We start from the raw sequence: 17,419 nt of genomic DNA, 5'->3' as shown, positions 1-17,419 counted from the left end.
TAACGACCTTAGCCTTGAACCTGATCGGCGTACATGGGGGGCTGCTCGATGGACCGGGTCCACTTTTGGGCCGTCCGGCCAGTAGTTTTTGTCAGTCTGTTTTATAAGTGTTAAGTAATGGTCACCGGGTTTTAGCTGCCAAACGGTAACAGTGAAGTTTTTATTTGTAAGCGGCGAAGAAATGGTAAAATGAGGTATGAATTGAGAATTAGTTTTACGTAATTTAGTTTGACTAAGCTAAAAGACAACAGGAGATTGACTAACCATTCATTTGGGAACAAAGACAAACGATACATAAGAAATATATTAATATTTCATGAAATATTCCAATGGTAGGAAAAACCTGGTCATTGTGGATGTAAATATGCGTGGAATTAAAAACTAAAGCTAAAGCTTTCAATATTCAATCAATCTCATAAATGGACGTCAAGCATGACGATTAATTCTGGTAACCCAAATCGCATATATATTTTCCGGTCCAGCAATTCTATTCACCCTAACGAGTCATGACTCACTCGTATAGCTCTTTCTAGAGTAATTTTGAAGCAGCAAACTCCGCCTTTAATTTTACTTCAAATTGCAACAAAAAGCGTCCCAAGCCCAGCTTGGCCGGTTTGCGATTGGCAACCTTTTTGCATGTCCATCTCAGCGGCCTCCGTTGACCGTGTTCCTTGGCCAGGGTCAAGATCGCACGAGGAAATCCGTGCACGAGACGAACCCCACGGCGATAAAACGAAAGAGTAAAGAAAAAAAAACACACACTCACACACACTCAGTGTTATGCCTTTCCCATGTTCGGCTACGATGGCGTTTCAAGGTGGTGCTCTCTGTTTCCCTCTCCATTAATTCTCCTTTCTATTTGAGGCGAGACTTGCGCGAAAGGTGCAACAATTTCGCCTCGAAACAATCCATCAAAGCGGTTAAACGACCGTTTTATTTCCAATCTTTAACCTACTGCCACCCCTCGGTGATGGCCAAAGGGACAAAATGGCGCATGGAAAATGGGCTTAATGGACGAAAAAAAAGACAAACTAAATTGAACCATGGCTTGGTTTCATATTTACATTAAAACTCTGTTGACCATAACCTACCATAGAAGCTAAAAGTGGCACAAAACAACAAGCGAGAGGAAGAAAATTCAAAAGCAGGGCGGCCTTTCGATTAGCGTCTGTTCTTTCTCTTACTTTGCGCTAATCTCTTCATGACCCTGAAATGTACCATTTTTTAGGCGTTCCACCAGAATTCTGTTTCTATCTCTCAAAAGTGTATTTTTTAATACCTCGCCCTCATTCGTCTCCGGCAGGATACTTCGGGCAAAAGTATCATCTGTAAGGATACTTCGGCCAAAACAAACCATTAGAATCGAGTAAGGAATTCAATTAGAACAATAGTAATTATTTTATTGGAATCCACGGGCACTGTTTCCCTTTAATATATCTTTTAATTTGTAATAAATTCAAAAACATAAACAATTCCTTTTTAATTTGCAACGAAGTTCCGTTTTGCCCCTCACTTCGCTATGAGTTCTAAATTCCCCGGCGAGTCTCCGTTTGGTGAGATTGGCGTAGGTCATCGCGAGTCACGCAATGCTACACACTTCCTCCTTCTTCCATCACCACCACCACCACTTCCGAACCCGTCACGATATGGTGCTTCCGTTTGGGGGCCGCGGAAGGGTTGGTTCTACCTCTCAGCTGAGCCGCGAACGAGACGAAGGGGGGAGGGTGGGGCGCGACGCGATAGTGTGCAAAATTGCGCGCCGCAAAACTCGATCGGCCGAACACCTGATCGCCGGTTCGGGCGGTGTACAGTGACCGGAAGCATGGGCAGGAATTGGTGGGGTGGGGAGAGGGATGGGGTAACAGAAGCCCACCGCACCAATGGCAAAGGGGGGGTAAAAGGGATCAACTGAGCGCGCGAGACAAGGCGGCGAGAATTGTGAGGTTAGGGTTGCTCGCGATCGACGTTCGCTTCGGACGCTCAGTTTCAAACCGTACACCATCGCGAACAGTTCGCAGTTGTTCGCAGCAGCCGCCGCCGCCGCCGCCGCCGTTGTCGTCGCCGCCGTTGCCACTTTTGGTCCTCATCGGTACATCCAAAATATATATATATCCCTTCCCATCGGAGACTGGTTTCTTAGCCGGACTAGACTCTGCCGATCATTTGCGAGAGAAGGTGAACTTGAGTCCTTTAGTTTTGATTGTTACAATCCAGCTGGCGGTCCAACAGTGCCGTGTAGCGATCATTAGTACCAACGCCATCGCGTCAAGTGTTCTCTTAGGTATATCGCATACCAACCACTCCAGTGACAGTATTATCTCAGTATTAGCAGCACACGCTTCCACCTTAAAGTTCAGTGCGTGACGTGTACACCTATAAGAAGCGCCAAAATGAAAGAAGTTCAAGTCAACGGCCACCTGCACCTGAGCAATGGCAATGGAGTTGGCAATGGGGCCGCCTCCTTGGCTGCATCCTCCAACGGAACCAACGGATACGCTGCCCTGAACGGAGCCAGCAATGGCACGGCGAACGGAACAAGCGTGTCGCTAATGAGCTCGAACGGGTGCGCTTCGAAGAAGCAATCGGTCAAGTGCACCTGCAACAAAGCGGCACTGGATGATGGCAGTGACTCCAACAACAATCAAGGTAAGTCCAGCGGCGGCATTCTAGAGCTTTGTACTATCACTTTTCTGGTGAAGGGCTGGAGCCCGAACGCCTGCCTGAGAAGCTCCGCGGCCCTTTAGCGGTGCAGGAAGTAATCAAAGTTCAATTGGGACCCCGTTTAAGCGGCCGTTTGTAAAACGCTTCCGTGGTTGGCATCAGCTGTTGGCGGAACTTCAAGAATTTTAAAACAACTGTCACACACATGCCGGATGCTGGATTCTAACACCACAGGTGGATTCAGCGCACCGAGCAATTAAATTCAGTGTTTAGCAAGTCCATGTCCGCAAACCTTCCCCCTAGCAACCAGCTGATTCTTATGTAAGCGGGAAGAGGTATGCATTATGGAAATACTTTATACTACAGGCTTTAGCCTCGTCTGAGGAGGGGGTTGTCTTTGTTTATGCAATTCGCCGGGAGAAATCAATGCCTTAGAATCAATTCCTTAGAATAGGAACTGGCAAGTGGTGATCGGGGCTTTCAAGCACAAACCCGGACAAAGTTTCCTAGGGCTGGTAGGCAACAGGTTTCCTTGTATTTCCTCCTAGTGCCTGGACCCGCCGCGGCCAACCTGGTCGGGACATAAAAGACGCGACTCGCGAGCGTACGGCGGGAGAACTTGGCCGAGAAACTTGTTCCACACGCACATGCCAACACACATGCCACTGCCGGAAGTCTGCGAACGGTCTGACCTTGGCCTGGTTTCGATGGCGCTTGCGTACACCATTCACAAACCGATTCGGTTCTAGGTTGCTGGGTCCATTTTCTTTTTCTTGCGTTGTGTGCCTACCCTTTCCGCGGGGTAAGATTGTTTTCGCCTAGACGAAGAGCAGAGTGGATGTGTTTAATGACTCATAAAATGAGTCGCTGTGGGAACACGCTTCTCAGGTGACAATGTTTCTATTTCCTTTTGTTTTCCGTTCCATTCCTATCCGCTGACAAAAGATTGTTGACCCGGGTGAAGCACCACAACCGTGATGATAGTTCTAAGTGGTGAAGTATTACTCACAGGTTTGTGGGGGGATTTTCGATCAGCTGAACTGATACTCTGATTTCGCAACAGAGCGTTATAAAATTCCCCGCATTGTATTTCCAGACCATCTTCGGGGCGTTCCTTGTGTGGTACTTGGCATGATTTACTTTTGTGACAACAGACGATTACGTAGAAAAGAAATCCCCAGTTCGATAATGTGCGATCAAATTAATGTGAATTTTTACCCCTACTTAATTTTTCATTCATTTCATTCATGAAACGATATTGTGTTAATTGCAAATATTATTAAAAAGAAAAGAGCACTTTTCTCTGAAAAGAAACCAGAAAGTATGGACCAGATTTGTGTTGTTAGTCGAATAGTCTCCTCGAGGAAAAAATAACCGAAACTGAAGGCTCCCATTTATCCGTGTTTTACTGCATGTGTTCAGTAATGCATACAGTTTCTTATTTCATATGCGCATAACTAACATATTCAGCCGTTGGATAGTGGTAGATGCGAAAGGCAGTTTTGGACATGCTTTTATATGATTCAACCTACGTTCAACTGAAGCGATCACATTACGCAACAATAGCAAACACATTTAATATAATTTTAAAGAACTAACTGATAAAGAACATTATAGTAAGATATTAGTTATAATACATACACCAACACTTAATTTTTTTAATCTCCAACGAAAACAACAACACTAGATCATACTGAATTAATAAGCAGAATGTGGAATATCGATGAAAACTAACGTCTCAAACCATGGCACAACGTTCCTGAAACAGCAAATCACTTCAAGCTACATTACGTGAAGGCGTGAAAGATTCGCACGTGACTTGCGACTCACCATTCCTCGAATGCTTCTGCTTTCGTTTGGGATGGGGCGTATCGTCATCATCGGCTTTCCCGGTGATAGAGATTCCCGACGCCATAGGAGGAACACGGGCAAAACCGGTGTCATGCCGAGGAATTACTTAACATAATTCACTAGAATCAAGTCCACGCGTAAGCCGGTGGGAAATCCCCCCGCATTGGATCGCCAGAAGAAAGAAATGGTATCGGGAGCAGGATCAAAACATTAGGACTCGAAGAAGAAAAAGATAAATTGAAGGATAAAATGGGATAGTGAGCGAGCGAAAATGGAGTAAGCAAGATTTTGTGAGAAAGTAGGAATGATTGAAAATTTTGTGATGAGCTTTGGGCTAGTGAGATATTTATATTCATATTCATCCATGTTTGTATTTAGATACACTTTTCTATTTTATTAATACAATTATGCAGAATTGTTTATGTAATAAATTCTAAGAAGCTTAAAGTAAGATAAAACTCAACTTATAAGAACAACTTGAAACAAATAATAACCTATATATTAAAGCTGCTCATGCTTTCTCCTCAAAGTGAACTTTGTACGTTCCACCCAGCCCCCAAAAGAAACCGCTTAAAATTGACAGATTGACAAAGTAGAATGGCCACCGGTTTCGCTTGTCAAATGCTAAAAAAAACCGCTCATATTTAACCACTACCGAACAACCCTCAATTTCAAGCGCACCTGAAGAGCCTTGACTTCGCCGGATTTCAAGAATAAAATCATTTACTTTCAAACTCGTGCCACGACCAGTGGCCACCCATCTCACTCGCCTCCGTTGCTTCCCATCGCTCTATCTCGGCTCCCTCTAATCGCCGTCATAGTCGTCAGTCATCCGCATCTCCCTTGGGTCTCGCACCCTTCTTCCCTCCGCCCATGTCCTTGCACCGGTTTGCGTTCGATTGATCGAAGAGAAAACGACTACGGCAAGTAAAAAAGAAAAAAAAACAAACTATGTTGGCTCCGAACGGTAGCCATTTTATAATGACAGTTGTTAATTCCTCACAATTTCCATCCGTTCGTCCGCCATCTGCACCTTCCGTTTACTTCCTTCGCCGGTGGCTGTCATCCACAAAAGCGGTTCCGATCTATCGCCTCGCGCCCGCCGCGGCGGCTTACGGCTTATGGGTGCACAAAACTGCACACATACACGCACAAACACGGGCACACTTTGGTTCAACCGCCCCCACTTGAATCCATTTTCAGCAACTCGGAGGCAGGGGTCGGCAAACACGGATCCATTTGTGACTTCGTTTTAAAATTGTTGCCCAAACGTTCGACTAAGTTTAAGCATTATTTTTACACTCTAATAGCAAGAAACGAAGCTATAACAACAAAAAAAAAAAAAATTTACATTGAATACAACATAGGTTTGTCTAACACGATGGAACATTCCATTCAGTAGATTTTCTTAAAAAATGATTGATTTATGTTTTTCTCCGTTACGAAAAACAACATATTTTCTTAATCTGGCCCCCTCCAGGACAAGTTTGTCTACCCCTGCTCGAAAAGGACGCTTTCGTGGGTCGTTCTAACACGAGCGGGGCTACTCCAATGTCTGGCGCCGGAGGGTTTGACACGAAGGCGATTAAAAATGATTGCACTCCGTCCCGGCCTAAGGCTCGCGCCTATCGCCCCTTTCCCCCACGTCTTCCCGAATCGGTTGATTATTTGTCCAACATTTTCCCTCTGCAACAGGCGGCAACAGGTGGTCGCTGCTTAGCTGCGGTTTGAACATTTAGTGGTTGGTTTGATTTTCAATATACCAAACTGACACTTTAAACAAAAAAACAGATTTCACCTCCACGGCTTGCTGCGGGACGGGTCTTAAGCGCGTTCGATTGCAGATGTTTGGCTGGAGAAGCCTGAGAAATAACCTGCCACCGCACCCGACGGCACGTTGCTGCTAAGAAAATCAAACAATCAACAGGTTGGAGCGATTAAAGCCAACTGCTTCTACGGTACAAGATTAAACCGGTCAACCTGTTGCTTTTAAAGGTTAAGTTCGTCGATTAGGCAGAAGGCTAGAAAAAAGAAGGAGAAAAGTAGAAATGATTATATCGAAATTATATAACGTACCTCCAATCGAACTCGAAGGATGTAGTTTCCGTATAGCAAGGATTTCCAAACAACCATTTCAATCACCCCCAAAACTGTCGTTGCTATGGATCTCGAGAACGTTACTCATCGCACGCTTGGATGAGATGAGATTCATCGATTCAATCCATTCGTTCCTAGTAGCCACAAAAACCCGCACAAATCCACCCGTACTATCCTTAGTGTTTGCCTTTGAGGCGATAATAAAATCAGTGCTTCGAAAACCCCGGCGTCCCCCATCGGGTTTCATTCTTCTCACGCGTACCGATTCCCCATCGGGGAAGTGAGATGAGAGCGTGAGTAGTCTAGCAAGAAGTGAGAACCGCTTTACGCCACTGCCATCAGCAACAGCATCCGTCAAAAAGGAACTTCATGGGGATAAAAGCCTCAAGCATTTACTCACGTTTCCTCGAGCCTCTCGCTGTGCCCGGTTCCTTTACTGGGCCCCTTCAGAGGCTCCACAACACACAGCTTCTCTCTCGCACAGCATCATGGCGGTCGCCTCGAGCCTGCCGAGTGTGACGACGACGCGGGCGCACCCCGTCTCCATCGATCTCACCGCCCCGCGGCCATTATTGTTATCGTTCTGCTCCGGGCGGGGAGACCCTGTTGCTTCGGTTGTGAGCCGACGCTCGGCTAGTTGCCTTTCGACGGCGTTCACACTCGGTTCGCTTTTTTCCACCGTCAACCGTTCGGTTACGGACTCTGTTCGGCTTGTCTGTTTTGTCTGCTGGCAGTGAAAAATTCGCTATAGGGCTCGAGGCGCCTCCGGTTCGACGTTCATCTGTGCCAGCTTCCGTGTTCCGTTCCCGTCCACCCTCCTGTGCTTGTTCCCGGGTGTGTGTGTCCTTGTTGCGTTACTACCTGCCGGTTGCTTTGTTACCGTTCCCGTTGAATGCCAAAGCGCCCGTCCGAAGGTACTTGTGTCCCGAAAGTGTCCCATTGGCTGAGTGAGTGTTTCCGTGCGCTTCCGTGGTGTGCCCGCTGATCTTCCCCTCGCAGCCCAATCGTCCCGAACGGTCCCGCCACCATGAGCAAGTTCGAAATTTCCGACAACGCGGACGAGCTGAACCAGGAGATCGATGACACCAACTTCCCGTCCCGCTCGAACTCGATCTGCTTCGGAGCGTCCAACGGGAATGGTTCGACCGGGAGTCTCAACAACAGCTACGGCCCATTCGCCAACCGACGCCGGTCGAGCAGTATCCGCCGGACGGAGAGTGAAATGACGGAGGATGGGGAACCGTCCGGAACGGCCGGGGTCGTGCCCATCGAGAACAGTTCCGCCACCGGCCCTGCGGCGACCGGGGGAGACTCGGGGGCCGCCATCAACAATAACTACACCAATGGCCATGGTGGCGAAAATGGCGAAAATGGCGCCGCCAACACCAGTGTTAGCTCGAACAGTGTCGTCTCGGCGATCGTTGGCCTTAACCGGGCCCGTCCGACTCCGATCCGTACGACCAGTCTGTCAGGTGAGACGGGCGGCAGGTGCAGCTATGGGGCCACTAACACTAACACCACCACTTCACCACCGCTCCAAACACCACGAGCTACCATGACGCCAGGTATCAGCAGCCGGGTGGACACATTTGTGTTTTCGTGCGTGTGTGTGTCGATGTCGTCAACCGCTCGCCATTTGTTAAACCTACCTCCGCCGACATGGCATCCTTCCCGCGTGCGTGTATGCAATCAATCCTTGGCGCCGAGGCTTTCGATTTCCATGGTCACTTTTAATGACTGTTTTACTTTTAGTTTCACGGCTTCCCACGGCTCGTCGTGCACTTGTTGCATGGCAGAGTTCCATTCGTCCATCATGCTTATCGTCGTGTGCTCGAAGAGACGTGCTTTAAATTCACGGACCACGTTGGTGGCCGACCCAACGTCGTCCGTACAAACCAAAACAGTAGTAAAGAAAAAAAACTTTTAATCTATCAGTTGGTAACTTCTTTGCCAGATTTCTTTATACAAACCAACACAGCCGAAACCTTGTTATCTCACATCTAATTATTCGTTTCTGACAAATGATTCCTTTCGATCTCGAAGCTGTCATATTCGACTAAGCGTTTGATTTATAATAACAAAAACGCAATCACCTCTCCGTTCCAAAAAACATGCCCGAGTTCGTTCGCCTCGCTTCCACCACCATGCGGCGGGCACGACCTTCGGAAGGGAATCTGAAAGTCACCGTACCGGAAGAATTACACGAGTGGTCTTTAGGACAGGTTTGGCGGTGCTGTTGTTGTTTACCCAAAGGTTCGATTGAGCACCGTTGTGCAATCGATGGCGAAGGGAAAGCCATGAAACATACCTATTTACATGGAGGTGAAGAACGCTGTGGCCACTTCTCGACTCGACTGGATATCGGCGGCTCTTAACCCCATTTCCGTGTCGGCAGTAAACAGATTTACCTTTCATTTAAATTTATTTTCCTACGTCATTATTGATTTGCACGACGTCCTGTGTCATGCTGTAAACAAGCTTTCCAGCGAGATGTTGAAAATAACCAAACGACCGAGTTCATTGAAACAGTTAAATCTATTTGTGTTACTTTAACGACACAACTAGCTTTCATTTTCACACCACATGTGCCTTCATCGGGTCAAATTCGCACTTACCATCACAATCTCTTCGGTTGATCCTCATGGCAACAAAATATTTATTAGCAGCGAGCTGATAATCCCAGGTCGGAGCAAGCGCCAGACAACGAAAGAATGAAGCGCACGTCGAGTCCGAACTAACGCAAATACGGGCTGATAAGAGTATGTTTATGTTTGGTTCCGATGTTTATAATGTTCTGTAAAAAACGCATGAAAGTGATTGAATGATTAACCCTCAAACGGACTTTCTTGTTTTGAAAATGAAAAGTTGTTGTGCCGCTTAAAAAGCAGTTAAATTTTACTGGTTTTAGAAAGCTTGATGACAAAGAATGCAAAACCGAACCAATTTAATATTGCAAACATTTATTCGATTGAATCTGAAACAATTCGAAAATTTAAATAAGATTGTACAGATTTATTTAAATCCCTAGAGTATTCTTAAAATACTAAGCACAAACATGAAAGTATAATGTTTTAAAGCTATTCCTTCGAAGAGTAGATATTATTTAAAAAGTTCATCGAGTTGTATAATGCTGTTTTTGTGTATAATCAATTTGGTCACACGTTTATTCAGTATTACATTTTGAGCAAGAATACCTTTCTAAATTCATGGGTTTTTGACGAGATCAAATCCTCATAAGGTGACCCTGAACCGTCATTGACCGAAAAAGGCGGTTAAATTAAGTCAAAAACTTCATTATAGATATTTTTTGTACTACCTCCTTCTTGCCATACCATTTGGAAGGATAAATCAATGACCGAATAGATTCATTACTGGCATTAATAATTCCCTTCACGGCGTGACACCTGTTAGTCAAACGATTATAACGATATTACCGATCCATAACATTATTACTTCACTCTCGTCCTCCCCCCGGGCAACGCAGTCCTGGCGTGTAGCTATGGCATAAAATGTGTGACATTATTCCACCCTACGCAAACACCGGTATTCAAACGACGAAACGAACGTCACCGCATGTTTATTCCACCGGTTCCATGCCGCTGGCGACTGCAATCGGTTGCATTCCCGCCAGGGGGATTTTCGAAGTCACCTGGCGAGTCAGGAATTTCCTCGCGAACCGAAACTTCCCCCCAGGCCCCCGCGGGCTGCCCGCCGCATTACGATGCAAATGCCGATATTGCCGGGCTGATGAATAATTCATCGTGCAAACCGGTTACGGAACGAAATATCCCAAAACGCCGGCAACAGGGAAACAAAGTTCTCGCTCCAGGTATTCCACCATGCACGGACAGGTGGTATAAAATGTGGAGCAAACGCTTTCGGTGTGCATTTGATTTTGTCGTGTGTGTGTGTGTGTAGGTTGTATTCTTTTGTGGCTAATCAAACATGACACGAGCTTTGCAGAATGCAAGATGCAGTCAGAATTCATGTGTTTATGTTGAATGGGGTTGATTATAGCTTGTAAACTGCATCTACATACTCATGTCATAGTCAGCTTCCAACAACCTAGTACATGCATAGATGTTTTACCGCACAATGTCATCATTTTGTCACCACAAATCATTGCATGGAGCCACCCCAATTGAATTCCCCATCTTCCCATTACCTTTTCGCAGGACACGAGAAATGTACCTTCCACCACGATCTGGAACTCGACCACAAACCATCGACCCGGGAGGATCTGCTGCCACTGATGTCCAAGTCCTATCGGATGCTGCTGTCGAGCCTGGGCGAAGATCCGGAGCGTCAGGGACTGCTGAAGACTCCGGAGCGGGCCGCCAAGGCGATGCTCTTCTTCACCAAGGGCTACGATCAGAGCTTGGAAGGTACGTGGTACGACGATAAGAAAACAAATCCGGAGTGATTTCCTTCAAAACAAAAAAAATCTCAATTACAAACTTTTACACTTGAAGCTCGAGAAAGTCGGTCATTTGCGCGAACATTAAAGGTTCCGCCACCGAGAGGACCAAGCCGGGCCCAAGTGTTGACGATGGTTGTCAATACGAGACCTCTCGTGCGCATCCATCCACACCCAAAGTAAACTCCAACCGCACTCCATTCGAAAGTGGGGACGTACTTCAATCCGTTTTGCTTTCTGAAAACGATGGACCCGGGGACAAAAGCGGGCATACATCCTTAATACAAATCTCCTTCCCTCCCAATTGGGTATCCTTTCACTTTTACCGGCCATCTGCCAAGCGAGCCTTTCAATGCGGGTCCATACGATGCGGCGGCATCGTCCACGGGGCAGTTGAAACCCAGAGCACTCAGCCGTCAGCTTCGTTTATTCGGGAAATGGATCAAAGTGTTTCGAGACGTCCGGGACACATGGTGGTCCACTTACGCTTTTATCGTCGATCTCCGTCGGTAAACAAAACGCACCCTTGGTCGTACGGAGTAATAATCTTACTCCGTGGAGAGAATAAACAGATTCGGAGTGAAACCCGCATTTGTGGTGTTTGCATGGGATGAATCGGAAACGATACGCATTATGCTATTCCAAGAGTACTGAAATAGATCTTTAGCAAATCCGCAAAGATGAGTACCGATTTGTTCAAACGAAAATGAATTATATCGTCCGTAAAAGTTTCTCATAAAGACATCAAAAAGCTTTAGGTTGTACTTCCTCCAACAAAAACCAAACCATTCGTAGCCATTACACGGTCATGTCACAACCGGTTGTAAAGAGTACTTTGAAATCACTTATTCTTCCCATGCTCCCGACACACAGAACTAAACCGAAATGCCTGCAAGTCAACTTGGCCGCTTGTTTTGCCATCTGCATTTTGTAGTAGCAGCAACAGCGAACTGTGCTCCGAAAGTTGTGCCCGAGGACCGAACTTGTGCCAACTGCAAAAAGACCGACATCCAACTCCCAGCGAAAAGCGTCCTCCGTGATATCGCTCAAAAGGATATCGCCGGGCAAAAGTATTTCGCCACGCTGTGGGAGTGAACCGACAGGAACCGTTTTCGTTGCTCACTCTCTGCTCCCCGGTGGAGGGCACTCTTAAACATTTCGTATTTATTATTCACTTAAACTCAAACTTAAGTCGGGTCGTGGTCTATTTGCACATACCCACCACCGGCAGCCGTCCCGGTTCGCTCCAGCTTCCTCCTAGCTTCAAAGTGGCCAGAGTTGTGTGGAACACATAACTACATCCGCCGTGTTTCCCAATACCTTCCTCCACCGGGCGACCTCCTACGAGCGTGTGCAAATGAAATTATATCTCCCCCCTGTACCTCGCGGGGCCATCAGCGTTGAGGTGACGCAAGGAACGGAACGGTTTACTTCTATTCTCTGGTACTAGGGGAGTCGTCCTCCAGTCCTCCTGACGGGGAGCGAACGAGCATGGTTCGTTCAAATAACTTTCCTCGGACTGAGCGACGGTGAGGGATGGTCCTCAAACTAACCTCCTTCAGCAACTTTCGGTGCCTCCAGGGCGCTCGCCACCGAGCTGGAGCTATATTTACCTCCCCTTAGTACAATACCCGAAAGCGATGCTCAACTGCAGTCGGCACACACGGCAAAAAACAAAAACCGAGCAAATATGTAAGGAACGACGCTGGTTGTTTAGCACCGAGGATGTGTCGAGTGTAACGTGCTATAAAACGTTAAAGGCCAATCTACTGAAAGGTGCATCGCACTGCTGTTAAATGGCAACAATGACGGGGTTTGATATAACTTAATAATCTCTGCACTGCTGGTAGCGAAAGTTTGCAATCAAATTATGGCGCTATGGTGCCTGTATGCATTGTACATCGTAAGAAAAGACATTAAAAGGATTGATTTTGAAGTAAATTAAATTCTGACAAGACCAGTGGCTGAAGATGTTGTTTTAGGACAAAATAATTAACACGGTTTATTTTCCACAAATTTCCAAGTGGAATTCTTATTCTTTGATAGGTCGTTGTACAACACAAGAAATCCACTAATTTTATGATAAAGAAAACTGGAGTTTTTCAACGGAGTTTTACTTTACGTGAGGATATTGGGAGTGTTTTTTCTGCATTGTTTTGCTAAAACTAATATTTGTGGATTATGGAACAGCATTTAAAATTTGATAGATTTTAAAAGTAAAATCTACATCCCGTTGGATAGCTTTAAAATATTGAACTAATAATATTGAACGATATTTGTAAACAAATTTAACAAGAGAGGAATGTATAAGTAATCAAAATACCTTTACAAGAGCTCTGGTTTTTTCCGGATGAACTTTAAAAAAGCAGAGTATTGTTTAGTGTATATCGATGCTCTATTTCTCAAAACCTTTTTCTATAAAATATAGCAGATTGTAGAGTGAAAAAAGTGGACAGTGGTTATGTTTTTAGAATCGAAAAAAGAGGATGCACAAAGATCAACATAAATAGAGCTTAAAACGAATTCGTAGCATTCAACGGTCGGAAAAGTGTGTGTGTGTGTGTGGAATGAAAGCTGAATACTCTCCAGCGTTATTGCTGCTACCGTCTCTACACCATTAAGGACGCTGTAACGAATCGAAAAGCGAAGTATAAGCACGTAGCTCCATGGAAACGTGTCTTGCTAGCTTGATTTTTCTTTTCGCATCCATCATTCCACGCAACCTGAAAAACCCTCAGTCCACAAAAAGGTACGTATTTATGGGACCTTTCAGTTTGCTTGTGTGAGGACTGGTGCGAGGAAAAACTTGTTACACACATTTACTGTGCCCCGATTTTCCTTTCTCTATTCTTTCGTGTGTCTCGCTTTCCGTTCAAGCACGTTCTTCGAGTGGTGCAGACGCGAGGAGAACCTCTTGCGAAAGAAACTACGCAAGAAGGCACTAACCCAACGAACAAGTGTTGCGCACTTCAATCATCATTCACAAACGGCAGCGCCACCATTTTCTTCCGAGGCGAGGGCCCGCCATTGAGGAAATCGAAAACTCACCCACTTACGCTCGACACGCGAAGGCTTGCTCCGTTTTCTCTCCACGTTCGGCTTCCTTATCCGCTGCCTTCGTCCCGGTTTCCTTTTGTGCCCTTAATTTCCCGTTTTTCCGAACAGGGCAGCCTCCGTTCCGGATATGAATCTGGACCGGGTGCGTTAGGGATGGAAGGAAGGAGCAAACGGTTTCACTCCACCGGCACTCCGACGAATATTTCACTCCCGGACGCCACGATGGGGAGAGTGCTTTATTCTCGTTCTTGATGTGGGAAGAGTTATTTGCGCTTTCTTATGTTGCCCCAACCCACCCTCCCCTGCCGAGCGGGAAGAACCACGATCCCTTTTTAGAAGTAGTCGGTGTGAATTGGACGGAAATGTATTCGCTTTCCTTCGACACCATTAAGAGCCGGGTGGGATTGAAAATATCCTTGCACGCTCAGCAGAACGTTGAAGATTAGGAAATGTAAATAAAGACTTTCTTCAGCAATCGTTTGCCCATTTTTCAGGGTCAAAGTTTTTGATCCCCTTGGAAAGTATGAAGTGCGGTTGAGATGGTTTTGAGGTTGTTATGCTGCAAATGATATTAGTTTTGACCAGCTTGAGTTTCTTATCTGAATCCGAATGAATCTACGGAATGCAATAAAAACAAACCCAATGTATTTGAAATTCCAATTTTGCAGAGGCCTTGAACGGTGCCGTATTCGACGAGGACCACGACGAGATGGTGGTGGTGAAGGACATCGAAATGTTCTCCATGTGCGAGCATCATCTGGTGCCGTTCTACGGTAAAGTCTCGATCGGTTACTTGCCATGCAAGAAGATTCTCGGCCTGAGTAAGCTGGCTAGGTAAGCAAAAGGAACATACATTTTCCCTGAGCGCCAAATTGGTTATTACACTTTTGTTGTTCTTTTCAATCGAATAGAATCGTGGAAATTTTCTCCCGTCGTCTGCAAGTCCAGGAGCGTTTGACCAAGCAAATCGCCGTCGCCGTCACTCAGGCCGTCCAACCGGCTGGCGTTGCCGTCATCATCGAAGGAGTGTAAGTGGAATCATCCTACGTCCAATGCATCACTCGCCTGGCATTAGTAACGCTTTTTCCCCCCCAAAACAGGCACATGTGCATGGTGATGCGGGGCGTGCAGAAGATCAACAGCAAGACGGTCACCTCGACGATGCTGGGCGTTTTCCGGGACGATCCGAAGACACGCGAAGAGTTCCTGACACTGTGCAACAACAAGTGAGTCCGAATCCTGCATCTTTCTTCGCTCCGGGGTGCCGCGGCGAATGAAACCGTGTCGCCGGCGTCTGGTTCTACGCCATTGCCCCCGATCCGGGAGGCGAGGATTGATGGGCCCGTATAAGCCACGGGAGGAGTATTAAATAGCCGTCTTCATGTAACTCGTTTAGGGAATTTGTTTAGGGAAGTCGTTCAGACACACACACACAAACCGATATACTCGATTTTAGCTGCCAGATGAAAAGTTTTAGACTATTTTTCGCAAAACAAATATTTCAGAGAGGAAAAAACTAAAAGGGTTTGGTCTCACAAAAAACAACTATATACGCAAAATCTAAACTGTTAAACATTACTGTTGTGATCGTTCCGTAGTTCATGTTGTATCCAATCTCTTACCCTACTACAGAGAGGATCAGATCAGAAAACAATCAACCTATGCTCACTCCCTCTCTTTGCGAGCAGATCCACGACGTAAAACTATGATAAATTTTAATCACATATGAATAAGGCATACACTTGTTACAAACAAAACTGTATGCGAGGTAGTGCAACAATCGTTTTCTATCTATTTACTGTTTACTGTTTTAAATGATCAAAAAACAAAGGGGTTATTGCCACGCGAAAGGGTCCAAATCGTTGTTGCTAAGAAGGCAGACAGTGAAGTACACAGTTGCCATCATCTGTTTGAAAGTTTATTATATACAAGACACAGGAATGAGAAATTCTACAATAAATTGTTGTTTGTTAATGTCTATACCGCGAAAGCTTATTGTTGAGAGATGATAGAAACGAAACGTAACAATAATCAATGGAGAACGCCAAGAACGTTGAGTGTTTTGAAATGAAAATGATAGATCCAGTCCTATACATGTATGGTACATATAAAATGAAACGTATACAAGTAAAACAGCATCGATCAACTGCATATACAATGAATGCGCATAAAGATTCCCCGGGTTCCTGACCCGAAGTCTTGAATAATATTGGAAGTTCGCAAGCAAACGATCGTAGGTTAAAGAAGTAAATCAGCTGAACAATCGTTCATAGATCCGTGCTATTCTGATAGCTGATATATATGTTTACAAATGAATATAAATAAAGTATTAATCATGCATCGAATCAACCATTTCGTTTCTTTTATTGTTCTTACGTCTTAAAGGTCTTGTTCGTTATTTTTAAACGTTCGACAAAAACATCCTCCATTCCATTAAACATCACACAATCCTTTTCAAATTCGATCATAACGTCGTGAAGTATTTTTGCATAAAACATAGAAAAAACATATTTGCATAAAACATAGGAAAATTTACATAAAACATAGAAAAAGGAAGATTCATCGAATCATCGAATATTTCCATGCTATCCAGCACATCAACCGTGTCGTGTAAATTGCATACCGTCAGGCGCAAAAGATCATCCCTATCAATGGCGTGTGGTTTAGTTTGTAGGCAAAAGAAATAGTGTCGCTTTTTACTTAATTTTCACGAAAATTATAAGATCATGGCGCACAAAAACTTGCAAATGAAGCCTTTAACGCTTAATGTGACATTTAATGTACAGCGACAATGTGAAAAATGGAAGTTTCCCAAAGCCATTCAGCGTACGCAAACCTCAAACACGTGTTACGATCGTGCAGTTGTCTTTTGCTGAATGCTTTGTCTATTTATGTTTACTTTCGTGTCCTTCCATCCTTGATGTTCCATGTTGCGGAAGAGTGTAGATGGATAAATATGTTTTATGACAATTTTAGTCTCACTTGATTTTTATACAAACATCAAGAGGATTCAACAATCCATAACTAGCTGCCTGTGAAACTGTTGTATTAGGTAATTTCCTTTCCGCACTATCCGCCACACCATCTTACTTTTGTTGTAAGTGGCATGCGTAGCGTGCAAAATAAGCGTATTAATAAAATAGCCCTCAGCATAAATCCGCCAACTATCGTGAACGAAGGGGCAGTGTGGGGGGTGAAAAGGGTTGAAAGAAATAAATTCTGCAATTCGCTAGCAGGCCCGCACGCGATCGCAATTTGTATGATCATAGCACCAACACAGTCCCATCGTCTCGATGAAAACATTGCGCATAAATTGCCGGCGTATGGTTGTGTTCG

The 17,419-nt window shown here is 45.2% G+C and overlaps 1 protein-coding gene across 1 annotated transcript; it reads left to right on the top strand.

The window, feature by feature from the left end:
* The first annotated feature begins 7,236 nt into the window (after window positions 1-7,236).
* Window positions 7,237-15,754, top strand: LOC131282162 (GTP cyclohydrolase 1). Its single transcript, XM_058311566.1, has 5 exons — window positions 7,237-8,174; window positions 10,785-10,994; window positions 14,752-14,917; window positions 14,995-15,111; window positions 15,184-15,754. Exons 1-5 carry the CDS (start codon window positions 7,637-7,639, stop codon window positions 15,311-15,313), a joined length of 1,161 nt encoding a protein of 386 aa, XP_058167549.1. The 5' UTR covers window positions 7,237-7,636; the 3' UTR covers window positions 15,314-15,754.
* Window positions 15,755-17,419: the final 1,665 nt, after the last annotated feature.

Source organism: Anopheles ziemanni, chromosome 2 (genome assembly GCF_943734765.1).
Source record: "Anopheles ziemanni chromosome 2, idAnoZiCoDA_A2_x.2, whole genome shotgun sequence".
Lineage (NCBI taxonomy): Eukaryota > Metazoa > Arthropoda > Insecta > Diptera > Culicidae > Anopheles > Anopheles ziemanni.
This window is presented reverse-complemented; position numbering and strand designations above follow the sequence as displayed.

Bases quoted from the DNA above. Each gene is read 5' to 3' on its own strand.
- LOC131282162 (XM_058311566.1), top strand. From the start codon at position 7,637: ATGAGCAAGTTCGAAATTTCCGACAACGCGGACGAGCTGAACCAGGAG. The intron at 8,175-10,784 runs GTATCAGCAGCC...ACCTTTTCGCAG, and splicing joins ACGAGCTACCATGACGCCAG to GACACGAGAAATGTACCTTC. The intron at 10,995-14,751 runs GTACGTGGTACG...CCAATTTTGCAG, and splicing joins CTACGATCAGAGCTTGGAAG to AGGCCTTGAACGGTGCCGTA.